The sequence below is a fragment of the Symphalangus syndactylus genome, chromosome X (genome assembly GCF_028878055.3).
Source record: "Symphalangus syndactylus isolate Jambi chromosome X, NHGRI_mSymSyn1-v2.1_pri, whole genome shotgun sequence".
Lineage (NCBI taxonomy): Eukaryota > Metazoa > Chordata > Mammalia > Primates > Hylobatidae > Symphalangus > Symphalangus syndactylus.
Window position 1 is genome coordinate 24,276,634 of NC_072447.2, and position 22,295 is coordinate 24,298,928.

The window sequence follows — 22,295 nt, forward strand, 5'->3', positions numbered from 1 at the left end:
ACAGAGCTAGGCATCAAACCCACTTCACACATTCCCAGAACAGGTGGTGGTGACCACAGGTTTCCTGCCGCTGGCCAGGTGATGCCAGGTGGTGGAAAAAGCCCAGGTTTGGCTCAGTTTGGCTCAGTAAACATGCATTGAGTATCAGCTGTATCTTAGGCATCGTGCTAAGTCTGAGGGATACAGAACCCAAACAGAAAGCTGCCCTTGCAGAGCACACAGCTCTGGGAGAAAGAGATGCAGACCCAGAGTTCTGACGTTGTGGTGAGCACCACGCTGGTATGACAGGAGCACAGAGTGAGTGTGTCCCCCGTCTGGGTAGGGCTGGGCATGACAGGGGCTCTTTGCACACATCCTCTTTGAAGAACAGAGCTGTGGATGACAGCACATGCTTTCTTTTCCTCCTCCCTCCCTCCCTCCTTCCCTTCTCTTCCCTCCCCTTCCCTTCCCTTTTCCCTTTTCCCTTTCCCCTTCCCCCTTTCCCCGTTCCCTTCCCTTCCTTTCATCTTGTTCCCAGGCTGGAATACAGTGGCATGATCACAGCTCACTGCAGCCTCAACCTCCTGGGCTCAAATGATCCTCCCATCTCAGCCTCCCAAGTAGCTGCGATCATAGGTGTAAACCACCACAGTTGGTGATTTTTAAAAATTTTTTGTACAGATGAGGCTCTTGCTGTGTCGCCCTGGCTGGTTCCAAACTCCCAGGCTCCAGTGATCCTCCTACCTCAGCCTCCCAAAGTGCTGGGATCATAGGCATGAGCCACCACACCACACCCAACAGCACATGCCTTCATTACTCTTGTTCCTAAAGCCAGAGAAGAGACAGCTGGTTTCCTCTTTCATTGTGTTAAAATCATTTGTTAAAATCATTATGTTAAAATACTTTAAAAGCCCCTCCTAAAGAGCTTTCTTTTATGAGGGAACCTGGGATTTTGTTATTATAGCTTTTTTTTTTTTGAAATGAGGTAAAATCCACAAAACATAAATGATCATTTTAAAGTATACAATTCAGTGGCATTACATACATTCACAATATTATGCAATTAACACCTGTATTTAGCTTTAGAACATTTTCATCCCCCAAATGGAAATCCCATCTCCATTAGCAGTCACTCCCCATTTTTCCCTCCTGCAGCCCCTGGCAACCACTAATCTGTCTCTAGATTTGCCGATTTTGGACACTTCATATAAATGACATCATATAATATGTGGCCTTTGGTGACTGGCTTTTTTCATTTAGTGCCATGTTTTCAAGGTTCATTCACATTGTAGCATGTGCCACTACTTCATTTTTATGGCTGAATAGTATTCCATTCTATGGAGATCCCACATTTTGTTTATCCATTCATCCTTTGATGGACATTTGTGTTGTTTCCACCTTTTGGCTATTATGAATAATGCTATCATTGCTTACTTAAAGAAACTTTTATTAGAGTATATCGTTCATATGGAGAAGTGTACAGCTTGATAGAGTTTCATAAAACACACACACACTTGTGTAACCAGCACCCAGGACCAGAAGCAGAACATTATCCACCTCCCAGAGCCCCCTTTTGTGTCCCATTACTATTGCTTTCTGTGTGGCATTTTAATTTTATTTATTTTTATTAAAAATATAACATAGAGACCAAGCTCCCTATGTTTCCCAGGCTGGTCTCAAACCCCTGAGCTCCAGTGATCCTCCTGCTTTGGCCTCCCAAAGTGCTAGGATTACACACATGCGCCATTGTGCCCTGCCTGAACTGTATTTTTTTTTTTTTTTTGGAGACAGGGTCTCACTCTGTTGTCCAGGCTGGAGTGCAGTGGCACAATCATGGGTCACTGCAGCCTCGACCTTCCGGGCTCAAGTGATCCTCCTGCCTCAGCCCACTGGGACTACAGACACGTGCCACCATGCCCAGCTAATTCTTGTATTTTTTGTAGAGATGGGGTCTTGCCATGTTGGCCAGGCTGGTCTGGAACTCCTGGGCTCAAGTGATCCGCCTGCCTTGGCCTCCCAAAGTGTTAGAATTACAGGCATGAGCCATCACACCCAGCCTGAATTGTCTTTTAAAAAAAAAAAAAAAAAATCTAATGGTCGGGCATGGTGGCTCATGCCTGTAATCCAAGCACTTTGGGAGGCCAAGGTGGGTGGATCACTTGAGGTCAGGAGTTCAAGACCAGCCTGGCTAATATAGTGAAACCCCATTTCTTCTAAAAATACAAAAATTATCTGGGCGTGGTGACACACGCCTGTGGTCCCAGCTACTCAGGAGGCTGAGGCATAAGAATCACTTGAACGCAGGAGGCAGAGGCTGCAGTGAGCCGAGATCATGCCACTGCACACGGGCCTGGGCAACAGAGCGAGATTCCGTCTCAAAAAAAGAAAAAAATTCTAAGAAGTTGTTTACTTGAGTGCGTCGTAGTGGTCAAATACAAACCTGAATTTGGGCTTTAAGAACAAGGATGGGTGGACCTTATTAAACAGCTGGCTGTCTCTGATCTGTCATCTCCTAGCAAAGGGATTTGTTTTCATGTCTCAGGAAGATGCTGGTAACATTTTATGATGCTTGCTCAGAAAAGTCTCCTTTGATGTTACAGGGATATAAATGATGTAGAATAAGGGGAAGCTCAGAAAGGAACGATTTCCTAAGCAATGTTCTGACTCTAGAAATCACACTCAAGGATCCAAACTTCACTTGAATTAGGTTAAAGTTCTGCTTCCATCCTCAGATGGGTAACCACCTGGGGCTGGCATCATTGCAGCTGCTGCCCATGGCCAGCGGTCATGTGTCATTTCAGTGAACACAGGGAGTCAGGCTTGTTCTATAGCACATGTGTGGTCATTAGATAAACTAAAATGTATCTTCATCCAGCAGGATAGAGAACACGCTGGTACCAAGATCTTTTAGTTTACATTCTATTTCTTTGCTGCCCCTACCCTGGCTTGAAAATATTCAGAATACTTATTAGAAAATGTACTTCATTAGGAAGAGGGAATTGCCTCCCTCGTCTCTCTCTGACGGGTATTCAGCCACCACCTAGTAGAGAGGGCAGGGAGCCATTGAAGTGCTTTCTGGAAGATCCAGGGTGGCTGCAATGATGGACTCAGCTTCTTTATTTTACCTGGGAGCAGTCACAGGCCCTTCTTTTCCATTTTCATGCTGTGGCTTGACACTTAATTTTAAAAGCCATTCTGAATGACATGGCAAGGAGAGAGAGAAAGTGGTGTCTCAAGTGACAGGTGCTCACTTTGAATGTTATTTGCAGTGGGGCTTATCATTCTTTAATCCACAGCAGGCAAGCCCAGCCAGCTTTTGAAGAAGAGGGAATCAAAGTATAAAATTGCGTTCTCTCTAAATTGCAGTAGATACGACTGACTAAGCAGGTCAAATCATTGGTCCCACCTTTCCCCAGCTGACCTATTTTGCAGAGTTGCACCTCCTCTGAAGACTGAAGCTAAATGCAAGCCTGTCAAGGGGGAATGTGTTTCCTGGGGGTTGTGAAGCGGGGACTTGGTCTTTTTCCCTCATGTTGCTTTTCTCTGTGTCTCCTCAAGATCCCATCAGGCCTCTTCATCCCCAGCATGGCTGTGGGCGCCATCGCAGGCAGGATGGTGGGAATTGGTGTGGAGCAGCTGGCCTACCATCACCATGACTGGATCATCTTCAGGAACTGGTGCAGACCCGGTGCAGACTGTGTCACGCCAGGGCTTTACGCAATGGTGGGAGCTGCGGCCTGCCTCGGTACGACCACGGGTGGGGCAGGGAGGGGGACCGGGGAACTAATCTGGCTTAGAGGACTGCCAAGAAGGAAGATATGGACTTGAACATTTTCTTTACTCAGGATAGGCTGGGTTATGTGGCTATAACAAGTAAACCCCTAAATCACAATGGCATAATGCACCAAGGCTTATGTCTTGCTCACTGTGCACACACACACACACAAACAGATGCCCTCAACTTATGATGGGGTTAACATCCTGGTAAGTGCATCATAAACTGAAAATATTATAAGTTGAAAATGTGTTGAATACACCTAACCTACCAAACGTTGTAGCTTAGCTTAGCCTACCTTAAACATGTTCAGAACACTTACATTCGCCTACAGCTAGGCACAATCATCTAACACAAAGCCTATTTTATAATGAAGTTGAATATCTCTTGTAATTTATTGAATATTGTACTGAAAGTGAGAAACAGATGGTTGCCTATGTACTTGAGGCATGGTTTCTACTGAACGCATGTTGCTTTTGTACCACAGAAAGTTGAAAAATTGTAAGTTGAACCATCGTAAGTCAGGGACTGTCTGTAAATGAAATACTTGGTTTAGCAGAAGGCTCTTCTCCACCTAATCATTCAGGGGCACAAAGGTGGGTCTGTCCCCTGTCTATAGTCCTTAAGAATTTCTGCGATATTCTGTTCATGGGGTTCTTGAAGAGCACCATGCTTGCTTAGTCAGAAGCTGGCAGAGCCCATGTAGGATCCACTCACCAAAAAGCTTGTGTGGGCCAGGGTGAATAGACAACCCAGGATCCCTCATTGGAGCAGAGGCCCCAGTGAGATGCAACTTCAGGCTCCCCAATGCAAAGCCACATTTGACAGGGCCTGGCCTGGGTTCCAGAGGCCCAGTGTGGGAAGCATGTGGGAGAGTCTGCTTGGAACAGGTGTGAGGGGAATTTACAGCCTGTCTGTCATTTTCCCCAAATCATGCTTCCATGAGCTGCCCGGGTTGCACTTTGGAATCTTACTCCTCCCCTCTGTTGCAGGTGGAGTTACCAGGATGACGGTGTCATTGGTGGTCATCATGTTTGAATTAACGGGGGGTCTGGAGTACATCGTGCCCCTGATGGCAGCGGCTGTGACCAGCAAGTGGGTAGCTGATGCATTTGGGAAAGAAGGCATCTACGAGGCCCACATCCACTTAAATGGGTACCCTTTCCTTGACGTGAAGGACGAGTTTACTCACCGCACACTGGCCACCGACGTCATGCGGCCCCGGCGGGGAGAGCCGCCACTGTCGGTGCTCACCCAGGACAGCATGACCGTCGAGGACGTGGAGACGCTCATCAAGGAGACCGACTACAACGGCTTCCCTGTGGTGGTCTCCAGAGACTCCGAGCGCCTCATTGGATTTGCCCAGAGGAGGGAACTGATCCTCGCAATAAGTGAGTAAAGAGAGGGAAGCTCACATTTTACCAAGAGCCGAATGGCATCCTTTGTACCCCTAACATTATCCAAGATGTTTGAGGTGATGTGCATTAAGCCAGGGGCTCTCGAGCTTTCACACGTCTCTGGGTCACCCAGGGGTCTGGCTCAAAAGCAGATTCTGATTGAGCAGGTCTTGAGTGGGACCCGATACTACATCCTTCACAAGTTCCCCATTAATGCCGATATTGCCGGTCCCCACGTTACACTGTAAGGAAAAAGGCTTTAAACCCAAGTCTTGGGTAGACATTCTTGGTTGGAAAGTGACTGCATGTTTGCAAGCAGCCCCCTGGCCCTGCTCTGTGGCTGCCTTTCAGCAATTGTTGGCTAAAGCTGAGAAGGAAGAGAGGCGACAGCCTGGAGTGGCCCGGGCTGAGCTGTCTCAGAGACTTTCAGGTGGACCAACCACCTGGCTGAGATCGCGAGTTCTCTGCCCCAGACACCCCTTGCCACTACACAACTCTTTTGTTTCACTTTATGATATGATGTTGGATTCCACAGTTAGAGGCCCTTGTGGGTAAACGTGCAGACATCACTGGAACCAATTGGGTGAGATTATTTTCCCCTTGTGGTTGAATGACAATCAGCTGCACTGAGGGGCAGGCTGTTGATTTGGGGGAGGGGAGTATGGGATGATGCCCAGGTCAGGGTGTCCCAACGACAGGTGGATCAGAGAAGCAAGCCCATGGGCCCCATCAGCCTAGGGATGGCTCCAACAGAAGGGTAAACAGGAGGTAGGAGAATTCCTAAGACAGAGGGGGCCGAGGGCTGCGGGCTGAGGGCCAGAGGTCTGGTTGTGAGTTGCTGGGACCCCAGGCAAGGAGAAGCTGTGAGCCTTGGAGGGGTAGAGTCCTGCCGGGCCTCAAGGTGGCAGGGGCAAGGACCAGCATAGCACATCCACGGGTACGCTCACCATCCTTGCTCTGCGATCTGTACAACATGCTAGCATCTCATGATAGACCAGGGCCCATGGCATGGCTCCCATGTGCACACAACAGTTTTACTATATATCTTCCAGAGTATTCTTGAAGCTTGTCAATGGGACTTTCCTGGTCTGATGTTGGAATGGTCCACTGTTAATACATTTCCACCAGGCAACTGTTTACTTCTCTCCCTGTCCTTTGTTTCCTGTTTCCAAGGCACCTCCCTTAAACCTTTTCCCAATGTTACATAGCTTTAAAATACCTTTAAGGCATCTTCATCAAAGGCTTTATAACAATAAGTTTAGATAAGCTATCCTTTCCCATTTTAGCTTGACACTCAAACATTTTTACCTCCCCCAAAGCAAAAATTGATTTTGTATTTTAGACACCGTAGCAAGTTTGTGCTTTAGTGTTCAGCGATGCTTCTCCTTATTATAGGTCCTGTTGCTTAACGGACAGGTAGGTGCCTTTGTGTAACTATTGCCTTATAAATAATGAGGTTTTTAAAGGTTGTTTAAGTAGGATTGGGTTTGTTTAAAAATACTGTAATCAGCAGCCTTTAAAATTTTTTTCATTCCCTAGGATCTTTTAAGCAAAGGTTGAAATTTAAAAACTAAGGTAATAAATGTCACAGAATCTATTATCTATTGTATAGCTCCAGGCACACCTGCTAAGAGGCAGCTTACTAATTTTGCTGAAACCCATTACTGTAATCAAGTGGGAAGCAGTAATTGCCATCAACCGGTTAGAGAAGAAATTTAAGCTTACCAACCAAGTACTGTTCTCGAAGCTATGTTTGGAATGTCTGAAGAGGCACCACACGGTGTAAATACTACCTATATGCTTTCAATCAGACCGATAATAATATAGAAGGTGCTGTTTACATGGTTTGTGCAAAGGGAAGGACTGTTTTGCTCTGAGGAATCAGAAAAGCTGTTTTTCTGGCCTGTGGAAATAGAAGCGTCCCTGTACTCTGGTGGAGAAATACAGGTGCATGACCTGTATTTGAGGAATCTTGTGCCATTTTATGAGTATAGAAATATGACGGCATTTAGCTAGACATTATCCTATGCCAATTTCACTTCCTAGAGGAATCGGGAGCAAACATTATAGACAGATCCAAGATAGTATGGATCAGAAAAGAAAGGTAAGTGAGGTAAATAAGGATTTTTCTTACATCTCATGTTTAAAAATTGTAGCAACTGCTCACATGAAGCTGAAAATGTTTTGTTATGTTTTGGAATGCCAAAGCATGGCGTTATCTTTGTTAGAGAGCACTTCGTTAGCACCACCTAGGCAGCGTGACTCTCTTCACCATCATATACTGGCACATGAGGCCGTATGCGACTCTTGCTCAAGTTCCTGGCAAATGGGCCTTTACCTCCCATTGCTCTGCAAATATGAGGACTCGCCTGTACTTAGCAGGGCTCAGGTGCTTCTTGTCTTGAGTTCTGCAGTTAAGTAGATGTTCAAAGAGGACTCAGCGGGGAGTTGCAGAGATGGTTAAAGGGTGGAAAGTTAGAGTTTCAGGGAAGAGTTAAGGAAACTCTCAGGTTTTTTTGGTCTGGTGGATGATTTATTAGGCTGGTACAAAAGTAATTGCGGTTTTTGCCGTTACTTTCAATGGCAAGAACGGCAATTACTTTTGCACCAACCTAATGATTCTCCAGTATGTGGAAGATGCTTAGTTGCAGAAAAGGGGTCTACATCCAGCACTGAACAAGAAGCTAAGTGTCAGATCTGTCAGACAAGGGAGAAAGAGGTTTCTGCCTGGGAGGGCTGTTAGTTACTCGACTAGGTCATGGAGAATAGTGGTGTCATCTACACCTTTCTGTTGGGGATGTATATATATATATATATATATATACACATATACATACACACATAGAGGGACTTCTCCATGCTTTAGTAGACAGACAATAACTTGTAAAACAATTTGCTTCTTCTTCTGTATAATCTTTACTTTTTTATCATATCATCTTTGTACTACTTCTGTGGTTGCTTTCAATTTTCCATTTTAACCTATCTCATTAATTATATCTGTCTTATGGATGCATTTAAAAAAATTTTTTTGAGACAGGGTCTCGCTCTTTCACCCAGGCTGGAGTGCAGTGGCACGATCATAGCTCACTGCAGCCTCTACCTCCTGGGCTCAAGCGGTCCTCCTGCTTCAGCCTCCGGAGAAGCTAGGACTACAGGCTTGCACCACCATGCCTGGCTAAGCATTTTTAATTAACAGGATGATAGACTATTACCTCCCTAAGAACACAATTCAAGTGGGAGTACTCCTCCTCAGCACTGCTGACATTTGGGGCTTGATGATTCTGTGTGCTGGGGCTGTCTCGTGCGCTCCTGGGTGTTGAGCAGCATCCCAGGGCTCCACCCACTGGATGCCAGGAGCACTTGCTGTCTCCTATTGTGATAACCAAAAATGTCTTTAGACATTGCCAAATGTCCCCTGAAGGTGGAGGCAGAATTGCTCCCAGCTGAGAACCATTGCTCTAAAGCCACTCAATAGCCTAATGAATATGTGATTATTTCCAATTTTGAAAAATTTCTTGGCCTATCACATAGTTTGTGAAATTTCTCTTACCCACACTTTATTATTTACCAGCTCTACATCTGGCATATGAACATATTGCTTCTAGGAAATGGAATGTTGAGTAACCTTAGCAGGTGCTCATAAAATATACATTCCTTCTTTTGTTTTTTTTTTGACTAAGTCTTGCTCTGTTTCCCAGGCTGGAGTGCAGTGGCGCCATCTCGGCTCACCCCAGCCTCCACCTCCCAGATTCAAGCAATTCTCCTGCCTCAGCCTCCCGAGTAGATGGGACTACAGGCGCATGCCACCATGCATGGCTAATTTTTGTATTTTTAGTAGAGACGGAGTTTCACCATGTTGGTCAGGCTGGTCTCGAACTCCTGATCTTAAATGATCCGCCCACCTCAGCCTCCCAAAGTGCTGGGATTACAGGCATGAGCCACTGTGCCTGGCCTAAAATGTACATTCTATTTCAACAGCTGTGGCCACTGAGACTCATTCTAGTAGAATATATGACAAACCTCCTACATTAAAGACAGTTTTGTTTTTTTTTTTTTTTTGAGACGGAGTCTCGCTCTGTCGCCCAGGCTGGAGTGCAGTGGCGCGATCTCGGCTCACTGCAAGCTCCGCCTCCTGGGTTCACGCCATTCTCCAGCCTCAGCCTCTCCGAGTAGCTGGGACTACAGGCGCCCGCCACCATGCCCGGCTAATTTTTTGTATTTTTAGTAGAGACGGGGTTTCACCGTGGTCTCGATCTCCTGACCTCGTGATCCGCCCGCCTCAGCCTCCCAAAGTGCTGGGATTACAAGTGTGAGCCACCGCGCCCGGCCTATTAAAGACAGTTTTAAAAACAGTTTAACTATTTTAAAAACATTTAAAAATGAAGTTTATTACATTTTTTCAAAATGAAAGTAATACACACTCCAAATATTGGGGAAATCAGAAGAAAAAGGAAACATTAAAAAAGCCACCTACATTCTTATCACCGAAGAAGACATGATTGATATTTAGTGCATTTCCTTTTTATCTTTTAGTTCTTTTAAAAAGATGCATTTTCGGTCGTATTGTTTTGGTTTCTTTTCCACACAGACTCCCAAGTGTTCCTGGGGTCTGTGGGTCTCTTTTCTTGTAGCACTGGCTCATCCCCTGGGTGAGGAGTTAGTTGGTTTATCCTTTCACACAGGAAATATTTCTTAAGTGTCCACCATGTGCTGATACCATCCTAGAAGCTCAGAGTCCAGGGACGACAGCATACTGCCTCTGCCCTCTGTGAACTTACATGCAGGCATTTTGGTGTCTGAAGATTTCTGGTCCAAAGTGAGAGTAGATGTTTCACCCTAGTAGAGAATTGCAAAGAGCTTTCTTGCTGGTTCTTCTTCCATTCACAGGCTTTTGCCTGTTCCTAGCACCTCTACCCACAAAGCTTGAAGCCTCCAGTAAGTCTGTAATAGAGTTCCAAAGTGGCCTAGCAGAACCTTTCTGAGGAGAGTAGCAGTTGCCACTGTGGGAATAGCAAGGTGCATAGCTCAGGCCTCTGGCTCTGACCCTAGCTGATGCCTATATTTTTGCTTGGCAGTAAATACCTTGTGTGCTTTCCTTCCTGATGCCTTCTATGTGAGATAGGTTCAGTTTTATGTGGCAGGCAGAACCAGATACACTGACATTTAGTAGACCTACTCATCCATTCATTCATATGTGCGTTTGGCAAATATCTGTTTTGTGTCTACTGTGTGCTAGGCATTGTCCAGGCACTGGGAGTGCACTGGTGAGCAAGAGTTCATTTAGCTAGTGGCTGTTAGAATCAGGGCTTCTAACCCAATCAGTAGGTTCAAAGGAGATATAAGCATGTTATTATTTTACTGTAGCAAGTGAATCGACCATTTATTAAATTGTATTTGGTTTTAGAAGGGGTTCAGCAAATCCATGTCATCAACTCTTGACCGGGGTTTGCAACTTGATCCAATTGTGACATTCACTCAATGGTTGAAATTGATGGAAATCCTGTTAGTGGGACTTTAAGAGAATCGGCTGGTCTATGGAAATGAGCAAATAAGTATGTGTTGCCAGTTGCCTCCCTGCCTTAGTGGGTAAGGACAGAATCATCTTGGTTTAGGAGAGAAGTACATAGTATATATCGAACAGTCTATGTTTGAAAACATGTTGTGCATCAAAGTCGTCTGGTATTTGTGGCAGAATCATACCCCATTTGATGTAACTTGATTTAACCTGACCCATATAATGTGAAGGCATTTGCCCAGCAGGCCCTCTGTTCCTCTTTTAAACAGAGACCCTTTTTCAGACTCAGCCTGACCCCAAATGCTGCCAGTTTTCCATTAGAGTACTCTATTGCACTAAATGGCCTTAGAGGAGGCAGTTAGAATTTTATTTTTGAAAGAACAATATAGGTGAATAGTAGTCTTTGAGAAGGCAAGAAATGTATTATGGAAACCAGGATCCATTTTAAAGCAAGCCTTGCTGTACATTTTCCCTAACCTTTTCCCATGAACCAAAAGAAAGATTAAAATTCCAACAGAAGGAAAATCGCCTTGGAGAAATATCTTGAGACCGATGGATTTATTTCATGTGTGACTTAAAATAGCCTGGGTTTCTAGCACTGCGTTAAGCTGTATTTCTAATGAGTTCCTGTTACCCTACTTTTCTTCAGCTTTCTTTCACATGGCTTTTTCTATAGACAGAAATAGGCTAATTGCTACCATAACAGTTTTACTATCTTTCTTTGAGAGATCCACAAAATGGCCCATTTTTAAGACAGGAGATCCGAAGGGTTGTGGGGGGGGGGGGGGGGGGCGGTGATGCAGCTTTTCTGGGGTTGTTTCTTTGGACCCAAGGGTCGCATTTGGGATTGAGCTGCATTTCTGGGCTGTGAGCCTGGGCTGGCCGTATTGGTTTCTTGTTCCTCCCAGGATTCGTAATGCCATTTGGGCCAGTTATAAGTTAGTTCGTAAAAAGAAAAACAATGTATTAAGGTCATCGGACAGCTAAGTAAGTTTCTTGTCATGTCAAACTCCAGCCCATGATGAGGTGAAGGAGCATAAGGAAAGCCAGAGTGGAGGGCCCTGGGCTGTTTGGGGTGCCTGGAGTCTGGGGGGAAGCAGTGAATGTCCCCAAAGGGGCCATCTGGGTCAGGCCCATCTTGCCAGACTTTGGCAGCAAATGATCCGGTCACAGCAGGGGACCCTCACACAGCATTAGCTGCAGAGAGAGGCCAATTCCACAGATGTTTGGCTAAAGCCCCTTATTAAGAATGTGTGGTTCATCCTCCGAACCCCTTTACCGTGGGATTCTAGATGGTGTGTGTGAGTGTGGGGTGGGGAGTTGCTCAGCAAGGGGTTTTGTGTGGCTCATTGTTCCTGCTCACCCCATTCTAGAGAACGCCAGACAGAGGCAGGAGGGCATTGTGAGCAATTCCATCATGTACTTCACGGAGGAACCCCCCGAGCTGCCGGCCAACAGCCCACATCCCCTGAAGCTGCGGCGCATCCTGAACCTCAGCCCGTTTACTGTCACAGACCACACCCCGATGGAAACGGTGGTGGATATCTTCCGGAAACTGGGGCTTCGGCAGTGCCTGGTGACGCGGAGTGGGTGAGTAGCCGGACATGTGGCCAGGATGACCTAGGGAGAAAAAGATGAGTGAGACATGGTCTCAGCCCTGAAGGATGTGGAGGGCCACGGGGTGGAACAGTCCTTGACAGAGAATGGCAGTAAGCTGTGGTGAATGTGTTGAGGGGGAAATGTACAGGGAGCTTGGGACTTAGGGCTGGGCAGCCGGGCAGCCAGGGAAGGGGGCGGTCCAGGCTGGACTGCTGCCTGGGCTGAGGGAGGTTGAGTAAAAAGGGGTGGAGCCACAGGAGAAGGGCTTGGTGTTGCTTTTCTACCACCCCATGTGACACTTGGCTTAGGGAGGAGGTTCTGCCGTACCGTGATGTATGCAGTCCTCAAAAATCACAGCACTATGCAAAAAGTGATCCATGCAAACCACAGGACTCGTGGGAAAAATGGGGTTAGGTACACAACAGTCGAAAACTTCATCAGTGATACATGACATAAAAGAGGTGGGAGCCTAATAAGAATGGTAGTACCGAGCCAGGTGCAGTGAGTGGCTCGTGCCTGTAATCTGAGCACTTCGGGAGGCTGAGGTGGAGGATCACTTGAGCCCAGGAGTTCGAGACCAGCCTGGGTGGCAAGACCCTATCTCTACAAATAAACTTTTATAAAATCAGTCAGGTGTGCCCATAGTCCCAGCTACTTGGGACGCTGAGGCAGGAGGATCACTTGAGCCCAGGTGTCCAAGGCTGCAGTGGCCTAGGATTGCACCACTGTACTCCAGCCTCGGCAGCAGAGCGAGACCCTGTCTTGTAAAAAGAATAGTGGTAGTACCATGTTACACATTAGTTAAATGGTCAAGAAATACAGGTATACAACAGAGATATGTCACTTCATCTTAAAAAGGCCTGAAGTTGGCTGTGGGGTGGGTTTCACAAGCTCTGCCACTTATGAATTACCGGGAAGGGGTGGAAGGAGGGGAACCTGAACTCAAGGGGAAGTGGTCACAGCAGGTGTGGATGGGCATGGCTCCTCACGCATGCATGAACTGAGGTCGCTTGTGGATGTTTGGGGGCCGGGCATGTGCATTTTGTGTATGCCGATCCCACTGGGTTCAGCTGGGTACAGTTTTCTGCATTTGCCTAGAGCTTCTCATGGATGAAATCCCACATAAGCAAAGGTAAAATTCATATTATGCTCAGATTGTTCCTGATATATCAATTCGTTTGAAACAACTTTGTTTTCGAAACAAACATGATTGGACAATGGAGAGATTTGATGATCCCATGGCATTGTCCCTGCTGCCACTTTTGTTTTGTGTTGTCACAAATCAGGAAACCAACAATGCAACGATCGAGGGTCCACTGTAGTAGCACCAGAGGAGCAGTTCCTTAAAGGCCATTCCTTGGCCTCTGAGTGTCCCAAGTTCCATGGTGTCAGAAGCTTGTGTAAGGGAAGGGGTTGGCTTGGTCAGGGTAGCCTGGAGCCTAGGGTTATCTGCCCATTTTATTCCTTTATGGGCTGGGAGTAGGAGGCGGGGAATGGGTTCTGGAGACATTGGTACATAATAAAGTTTAGGCCTTTATAGACTCCAGAGGCTCAACTATCTAATATAGCTTATATTTCCAGAGCCAGCACACTCTAGGTTAACACAGCAGTTCTCAACTGGGATGATTTTACCTCCCAGAGACATTGGGCAATGTCTGGAGACAATTTGGGGTGTCATGACTGGAGGGAGGGATGCTATTGGCATCTAGTGAGTAGAGGTCAGGGATGCTGCTAAACATCCTACAGTGAACAGGACAGCTCCACAACAAAACATCTGGCCCAAAATGTCACTAGTCGTGCGGTTGAGTGACCTTGGACAGGATGTCCCTGTATAGCTAAATGAGCAATCCTATTCATTCCACTTTCTTCCTGCTGTCCTGGTAGCAAGCACACAGGGGGACAGGCTCTGCCATTTGCAAATTTACCCAGAGAACTCCTGGCCAGCAGAGTGAGCATCCTCCTTAGCTCTGACTACAGACAGAGCAGTGTCTTGCATGTGGGAGGTGCGATCAATAGGGAAAAATAAATGAGTCCTTGTGTTTGACAAGGCTAGGGATCATTTCTGCTGATGAATTTTAAAGGAGCTCAAGTGGTTTTTCAAACTTGAGTGTGGATCAAAATGCCCTGGAGGATTAAACCTCCAGGTTAAATCCAGATTTCTGGGCCCTGCCACAGAGGTACTGATCCCTGGAAGTCTAGGGTGAGGCCGAAGAATGTGCTTTCCTAACAAGCTCCCAGGTGATGCTGCTCCTGCCGGTCTGGGGACCGCACCTTGAGAACCACTGAAGTCGATTTATGCACTTGAGTTTCCAGTACTCTTGGTGTAAATACCACTGTGATTGCCCATGCTGTCTCAAGTGTGTAGCAGTTTCTCCTTTCCTTTAAAACAATAATCCACTGTCAATTATCATTGGAATTTCAGCTCAGGCAGGAAACTCTGCCCTTAATGCCCGCTCACACCTCACAGAGCCCCATGAGGTCTTCCTGTGAAGATCTGGGTGCCGAAATTGGCTCCGAATGTGCTTCAAGAAAGCAAAATCGCACGCTCTCTCGCTCTACATCTTTTAAACAAACACAGATGCTGCTGCGTTAGTGCTGGCAAGGGATCCTTGTCTGCGGGGCCTTTCATCTCCTTGGGCTTCTTGCCAGGGCAGGCACGTCTGTGGCCAGCTCTCATGTTTGATGTGCTCGCCCACCCTGTACCTTCCCTGCTCCGGATGGCCACGAGCCTGAGCTCCACCGCTGGCCTGGATCACCTGCAGCATTTCTCAGGCCTGGGGTTCGAGGGGCATCATAAAACTGGACCAGGAATCAGAATGCCACAATCTAGGAAGCCTCCAGTTGCTAAGAATGAATTTGGGTGAGATTTTCCCTATGAAAGTTCTAGAAAGGAAAAGTGAGTAAGGGAGATGGTGTCAGATTTTCCCCAAGCCCTACTAGGTAGTCCACAGGGGCCTGGACAGGGTAGCTTTCACAGAAGAGCCCAGCTGCTCGAATCTGAATTATGTCCTTGGTCATAGATCTGGCCATTTATAATTCGCTGAATTCGCTTGAACTGCTACCCAAAGGGGCTGGAAGTTCAAACACTTGATTTAAATCAAACGGGACATTTCATGCCACTAACGAAGCCTGCTGGATTTGATGTTACCTCCTTCTGGGTTGATGTTCAGCTTTCTTCTTTTGTGATAATTACCATCGCAGGCCAGGGCACAATTTATGCACGAACTCAAGGCAGCTCCTGAATTCATATTTCCCTAGTGCTGTTATAATCAACTTAACTTTTAGACATTACAGTCACAGAGCTTTAAAAGGAGGTTTTCAGAACTGCAAATGCTTGATCTTTTGATACTGTCTCCAGGGTGAAGATAAGGAAACAAAAACCAGGATTTGTAGATATGGGAAGGTTCCGTGTGTGTGTGTGTGTGTGTGTGTGTGTGTGTGTGTGTATGTGAGTGTGTGTGGGTTATAGTTATCATCACTTTGCAAACACTAACAAGTCTTATTTTTTTCAAAGCAACATTGGTTTAATCAACATTATATTGAGCATCTATTTTAGCTGGGAACTGTAGGGGGCACAAAAAGTGTTTAAAAAGAAAAAAGCCAAGGAGCTTGTTATCTACTAAAGAACATGGACATAATCCAGTTTAAGTGGTGCTACCCAAGACAGGCGCTCCGGGGGGGCTGTTCTTTTTTTTTTTTTTTTTAATTTAAAGTTCCAGGATACACGTGCAGGAAGTGCAGTCTTGCTACATAGGTAAACGTGTGCCATGGCGGTTTCCTGCACCTACCAACCCATCACCTAGGTAGGTAGCCCCATATGCATTAGCTATTTATCCTGATGCTCTCCCTCCCCACACCCACGACAGGTCCCAGTATATGCTGTTCCTCTCCCTGTGTCCATGTGTTCTCATTGTTCAGCTCCCACTTATAAGTGAGAACATACAGTGTTTGGTTTTCTGTTCCTGTGTTATTTTGCTGAGGATAACGGCTTCTAGCTTCATCCATGTCCCTGCAAAGGACATGATCTCATTCCTTTTTATGGCTGCATCGTATTCCATGGTATATATGTGCCACATTTTCTTTATCCAGTCTATCACTGATGAGCATTTGGGTTGGTTCCATGTCTTTGCTATTGTGAATGGTGCTGCAATGAACACACGTGTGCGTGTATCTTTATAATAGAATGATTTCTATTCCTTTGGGTATATACTCAGTAATGGGATTGCTGGGTCAAATGGTATTTCTGGTTCTAGGTCTTTGAGGAATCGCCACACTGTCCTCCATAATGGTTGAACTAATTTACATTCCCACCAACAGTGTAAAAGCGTTCCTGTTTCTCCACACTCTTGCTCCACACCAGCATCTGTTGTTTCTTGACTTTAATAATTGCCATTCTGACTGATGTGAGATGGCGTCTCATTGTGGGTTTGATTTGCATTTCTCTAATGATCAGTGATATGGAGCTTTTTCTCATATGTTTGTTGGCTATATAAATGTCTTCTTTTGAGAAGTGTCTGTTCATGTCCTTTGCCCACTTTTTGATGGGGTTGTTTTTTTTCTTCTAAATTTGTTTTTAAGTTCCTTGTAGATTCTGCATATTAGACCTCTGTCAGATAGATAGATTGCAAAATTTCTCCCATTCTGTAGGTTGTCCGTTCACTCTGATGATAGTTTCTTTTGCTGTGCAGAAGCTCTTTAGTTTAATTCGATCCCATTTGTCAACTTTTGCTTTTGTTGCAATTGCTTTTGAGGTTTTCATTATGAAATCTTTGCCCATCACTATGTCCTGAATGGTATTGCCTAGATTTTTTTCTAGGCTTTTTATCGTTTTGGGTTTTACATTCAAGTCTTTAATCTATCTTGAGTTAATTTTTGTGTAAGATATAAGGAAGGGGTTCAGTTTCAATTTTCTGCATTTAGCTAACCAATTCTCCCAGCATAATTTATTAAATAGGGAGTCCTTTTCCCATTGATTGTTTTGTTAGCTTTGTCAAAGATCAGATGGTTGTAGATATACGGTCTTATTTTTGAGATCTCTATTCTGTTCCACTGGTCTATGTACCAGTACTGTACTGTTTTGGATACTGTGGCCATGTAGTATAGTTTGAAGTTGGGTAGCATGATGCCTCCTGCTTTGTTCTTTTTGCTTAGGATTTTCTAGGCTATACGGACTCTCCACCTCAAAACAACAGAATATACATTCTTCTTGGTGCCACATGACACTTACTCTAAAATCAATCACATAATTGGAAGTGAAACACTCCTCAGCAAATGCAAAACAACTGAAATCATAACAAGCGGTCTCTCAGACCACAGTGCAATCAAATTAGAACTCAAGATTAAGAAACTCACTCAAAACCACACAACTACATGGAAATTGAACAACCTGATCCTGAATGACTCCTGGGTAAATAATAAAATTAAGGCAGAAATCAAGAAATTCTTTGAAACCAATGAGAACAAAGAGACACCATACTAGAATCTCTTGGACACAGCTACAGCAGTGTTAAGAGGGAAATTTATAGTACTAAATGCCCACATCAAAAAGCTAGAAAGATCTCAAGTCGACACCCTAACATCACAACTAAAAGAACTAGAGAACCAAGAGCAGACAAACCCCAAAGCTAGCAGAAGGCAAGAAATAAGCAAGATCAGAGCAGAACTGAAGGAGATAGAGATACAAAAAACCCTTCGAAAAATCAACAAACCCAACAAATCCAGGAGTTGCCTTTTTGAAAACATTAATAAAATAGACTGCTAGCTAGAGTAATAAAGAAGAAAAGAGAGAAGAATCGAATAGACACAACAAAAAATGATACAGGGGATATCATCACTGACCCCACAGGAATACAAACAACCATCAGAGAATACTGTATCACCTCTATGTAAATAAACTAGAAAATCTAGAAGAAATAGATAAATTCCTGGATGCATACACCCTCCCAAGACTGAACCAGGAAAAAGTTGAACCCCTGAATAGACCAAGTTCTGAAATTGAGGCAGTAATAAATAGCCTACCAACCAAAAAATCCCAGGACCAGACAGATTTACAGCTGAATTCTTTGTACCAGAGGTACAAAGAGGAACTGGTACCATTTCTTCAGAAACTATTCCAAACAATTGAAAAGGAGGGACTCCTCCCTAACTCATTTTATGAGGCCAGCATCATCCTGATACCAAAACCTGGCAGAGATACAACAAAAAAAGAAAACTTCAGGCCAATATCCCTAATGAACATTGATGCAAAAATCCTCAATTAAAAAAAAACTGGCAAACTGCACCCAGCAGCATATCAAAAGGCTTATTCACCACGATCAAGTCAGCTTCATCCCTGGGGTGCAAGGCTGGTTCAACATACACAAATCAATAAGCGTAATTCATCACACGAACAGAATGAAAGACAAAAACCACATGATTATCTCAATAGATGCAGAAAAGGCCTTCGATAAAAATAACATCCCTTCATGTTAAAAACTCTCAATAAACTAGGTATTGATGGAACATACCTCAAAATAATAAGAGCCATTTATGACAAACCCACAGCCAATATCATACTGAGTGGGCAAAACCTGGAAGCATTCCCCTTGAAAACCAGCACAAAACAAAGATGCCCTCTCTCACCATTCCTATTAAACATATTGTACAATTCACCCATTTAAAATGCATGATTCAGTGGTTTTTAGTAGAAAATGGGTTGTGCATTAATCACCACAATTTTAGATCATTTTCATCACCCCAAAAAGAAACCCCACACCCCTTAGCTGTTACCTCCTATACCACAGTCCTTGGCAACCACTACTCTATTTTCTGTCTCTGTGGACTTGCCTATTCTGGACATTTCATGTCAATACAGTCATGCACTATGTGGCCTTTTGTATTTGGCTTCTTTCACTGAGCATCATGTTTTGAAGGTTCATCCACACTGAAGATGTGTCTGTACTTCTTTCCTTGTTAGGGCTGAATCATCTTGCATTGTGTGGATAGACCACATTTTGCTGATCAATTCATTAGTTGATGGACATTTGGTTTCCCTTTTTTTCTTTTTTAAAATTATTTTTAATTTTTGTGGGTACATAGGAGTATATATTTATGGGTATATGGTATATTTTGATACAGGCATGTAATGCATAATAATCATATCAAGGTAAATGGGGTCTCCCATCACCTCAGGCATTTATCCTTTGGGTTACAAACATTCCAATTCTTTTAGTTATTTTTAAATGTACTGTTAAATTATTGATTGTAGTCACCCTGTTGCACTGTCAAATACGAGATCGTATTTATTCTTTTAAACTATTTTTTGTACCCATTAACCATCCTCCATCCCCCTCCTCCCCCCTCCCCCATTCCCTTTAGTTTTCAAATGAGGAGGTGAGACTCTAAGAAGCAAAACACTGCTCAAGGTTAAAGGGAATTGGTTGCAGAGCCAGTCCCATCTGGATTCTTCCAGGTCTCCTATCTCCTGAGGCACAATCAGCTGCCAGGTGCCGGGAGGACCTTTGATGGAGAACCCTGCCAGCCGACCCTGACCCTTGAGGACATCAATCCCCTCCGTACAGCACCCTCTGGGACCAATGACAGTGGGGAGTAGACCTGGGCCTGATGGGAAGATATGTGGCAGCATCCTTAAGTATCCAGATTCCTGGAATGGCTGCATTTTGGGATACCTGTTCAGTAAAATACTGAGGATATGGGGCCAGGTAACGGGATTCCTGTGTCCCACGCTGACGGCGTATTATAGATTCACCCACAGAGGTCTATTTGTGTCTGAAAGCTCCTGGCTGGGAGTAATAGTGAAAGTATTTAAGAGCTGGTGCCAGATAATGAGCTCATTTGTTATGAATTGTGGGGAGTTCACTGCAGTTCTATAAGCTATGAGGTTGGCAGGGGACATCCCAGTGTGTCTAGCTCAGTGGCTATAAACCAACTGGTGTAGAACTATTTTAGTACTTTTTAATCTGAATGGTGGTTCTCAACCAGGGGCTCTCTTGTCCCCCCTCCACAGGAGACATTTGGCATTGTCTAGAGACATTTTGGTTGCCATGATGGGGGATGGGTATCCTGCTGCATCTAGTGGGTAGAGGCCCAGGATGCTGCTGTATGTTCTACAGTGCACAGAATGGCCTATCTGCAACAAATAATTAGCCAACCTAAATGTCACTAGTGCCAAGGTGGAGAAACCCTGCGTAAAGCCTTCCCAGGTGGAGGGCTGGATGGGTGGAAGGAGTCCTATGGGCCCAGCTTGCATTTTGCTGCTACCGCATGGGAGGGGGCCTCACTGGGGATTCCTATCTGCCTATAAATAGAGGCCCTTCCCAGTAACAAAGCCGCCTTTCCTAGCTATCACTGCTTTCTTGAAATTAATTAGAATTATCTGAGCTAGAACAAAATTTACCTGACCCTGGGAGGAAACCTTGTTTAAAAACATTTATTTAAATTTTTGTGGGTACATAGTAGATGTGTATATTTATGGAACACATGAGATTTTTAAAAAATATATATATTTTTATCATACTTTAAGTTCTAGGGTACATGTGCACAACGTGCAGGTTTGTTACATATGTATACATATACCATGTTGGTGTGCTGCACCCATTAACTCATCATTTACATTAGGTATATCTCCTAATGCTATCCGTCCCCCGTCCCTCCACCCCACAACAGGCCCCGGTGTGTGATGTTCCCCTTCCTGTGTCCGTGTGTTCTCATTGTTCAATTCCCACCTATGAGTGAGAACATGTGGTGTTTGGTTTTTTGTCCTTGCGATAGTTTGCTGAGAATGATGGTTTCCAGCTTCATCCATGTCCCTACAAAGGACATGATCTCATCCTTTTTTATGGCTGCATAGTATTCCATGGTGTATATGTGCCACATTTTCTTAATTCAGTCTATCATTGTTGGGCATTTGGGTTGGTTCCAAGTCTTTGCTATTGTGAATAGTGCCACAATAAACATATGTGTGCATGTGTCTTTATAGCAGCATGATTTATGTTCCTTTGGGGATGGAACACATGAGATGTTTTGATACAGGCATGCAATGCATAATAATCACATCAAAGAGAATGGGGTGTCCATCCCCTCAAGCATTTACCCTTTGTGTTACAAACTATCCAACTGTACTCTTTTCATATGCTTGTTTGCTATTTGTATGTCTTCTTTTGAGAAATGTCTATCCAAATATTTTGCCCGTTTTTTTTTTATCAGATTATTAGATTTTTTCCTATAGAGTTGTTTGAGCTCCTTATATATTCTGGTTATTAATCCCTTGTCAGATGGGTAGTTTGCTAGTGTTTTCTCCCATTCTGTGGGTTTTCTCTTCACTTTGTTGATTGGGAAACCTTTATTTCGTATGTGGGCCTCTAAGGCTCTGACATGCCTCAAGTCTGGAGGCCTGGACTGCTCTTCTCAGCAGCAGTACATGGCTGCCAAAGCAAAAGGGCAACTCTAATGAGACCAGGACCCACTAAAGCTTTTGCAACCGTAGAAGTGGGGTGATTTGGCGAAGTATTGGGTAACAATGCCCTTGAGAAAATGTGTATCTCTGGTTGATTGATTGCAATGGGCCCTCATTATGACAGTTGAGCCCGAAGCAACTAAGACAAATCAGGGTGGAAAGAAATGTTTTCAGGCTCTGCCAGCTGGACCCAGCAACCTTCCTGTGTGAGGAGACCAGAGCCCTTGTTGGGCCTTGAATCTATCAACTGTGTTCATACTCACAGGTGGGTTTTCCCAGGAGAACTCAGCATCTCACTGCAAAGAAGAGTGCTAACATTTGTTTCCTTTAGGTAGGTCTTGTTTCAGGATTATAACAACATTTAGGTTTACAGAACAATTGAGCAAAATGTGCAGAGTTCCCATATATCCCCTTCTCCCCCCTCAGTTTCCCCTGTTGTCAATATCTTGTGTTACTGTTGTATTTGTTGTAATTGATGAACCAATATCAATACATTATTATTAACTAACATCCATAGTTTACTTTAGAGTGTACTCTGTGTCATATATTTTTGTGGATTTTGACAAACATATAATA

At 44.6% G+C, this 22,295-nt stretch overlaps 1 protein-coding gene across 2 annotated transcripts in view; it reads left to right on the forward strand.

The window, feature by feature from the left end:
• Window positions 1–22,295, forward strand: part of CLCN4 (chloride voltage-gated channel 4) — an 81,327-nt gene that overhangs the window by 52,293 nt on the left and 6,739 nt on the right. For both annotated transcript variants that reach the window (XM_055266993.2, XM_055266991.2), the window contains 3 exons: window positions 3,538–3,724; window positions 4,747–5,145; window positions 12,040–12,256. In XM_055266993.2, coding sequence (XP_055122968.1) covers window positions 3,538–3,724; window positions 4,747–5,145; window positions 12,040–12,256 — 803 coding nt within the window. The remainder of the gene's footprint in view (window positions 1–3,537; window positions 3,725–4,746; window positions 5,146–12,039; window positions 12,257–22,295) is intronic.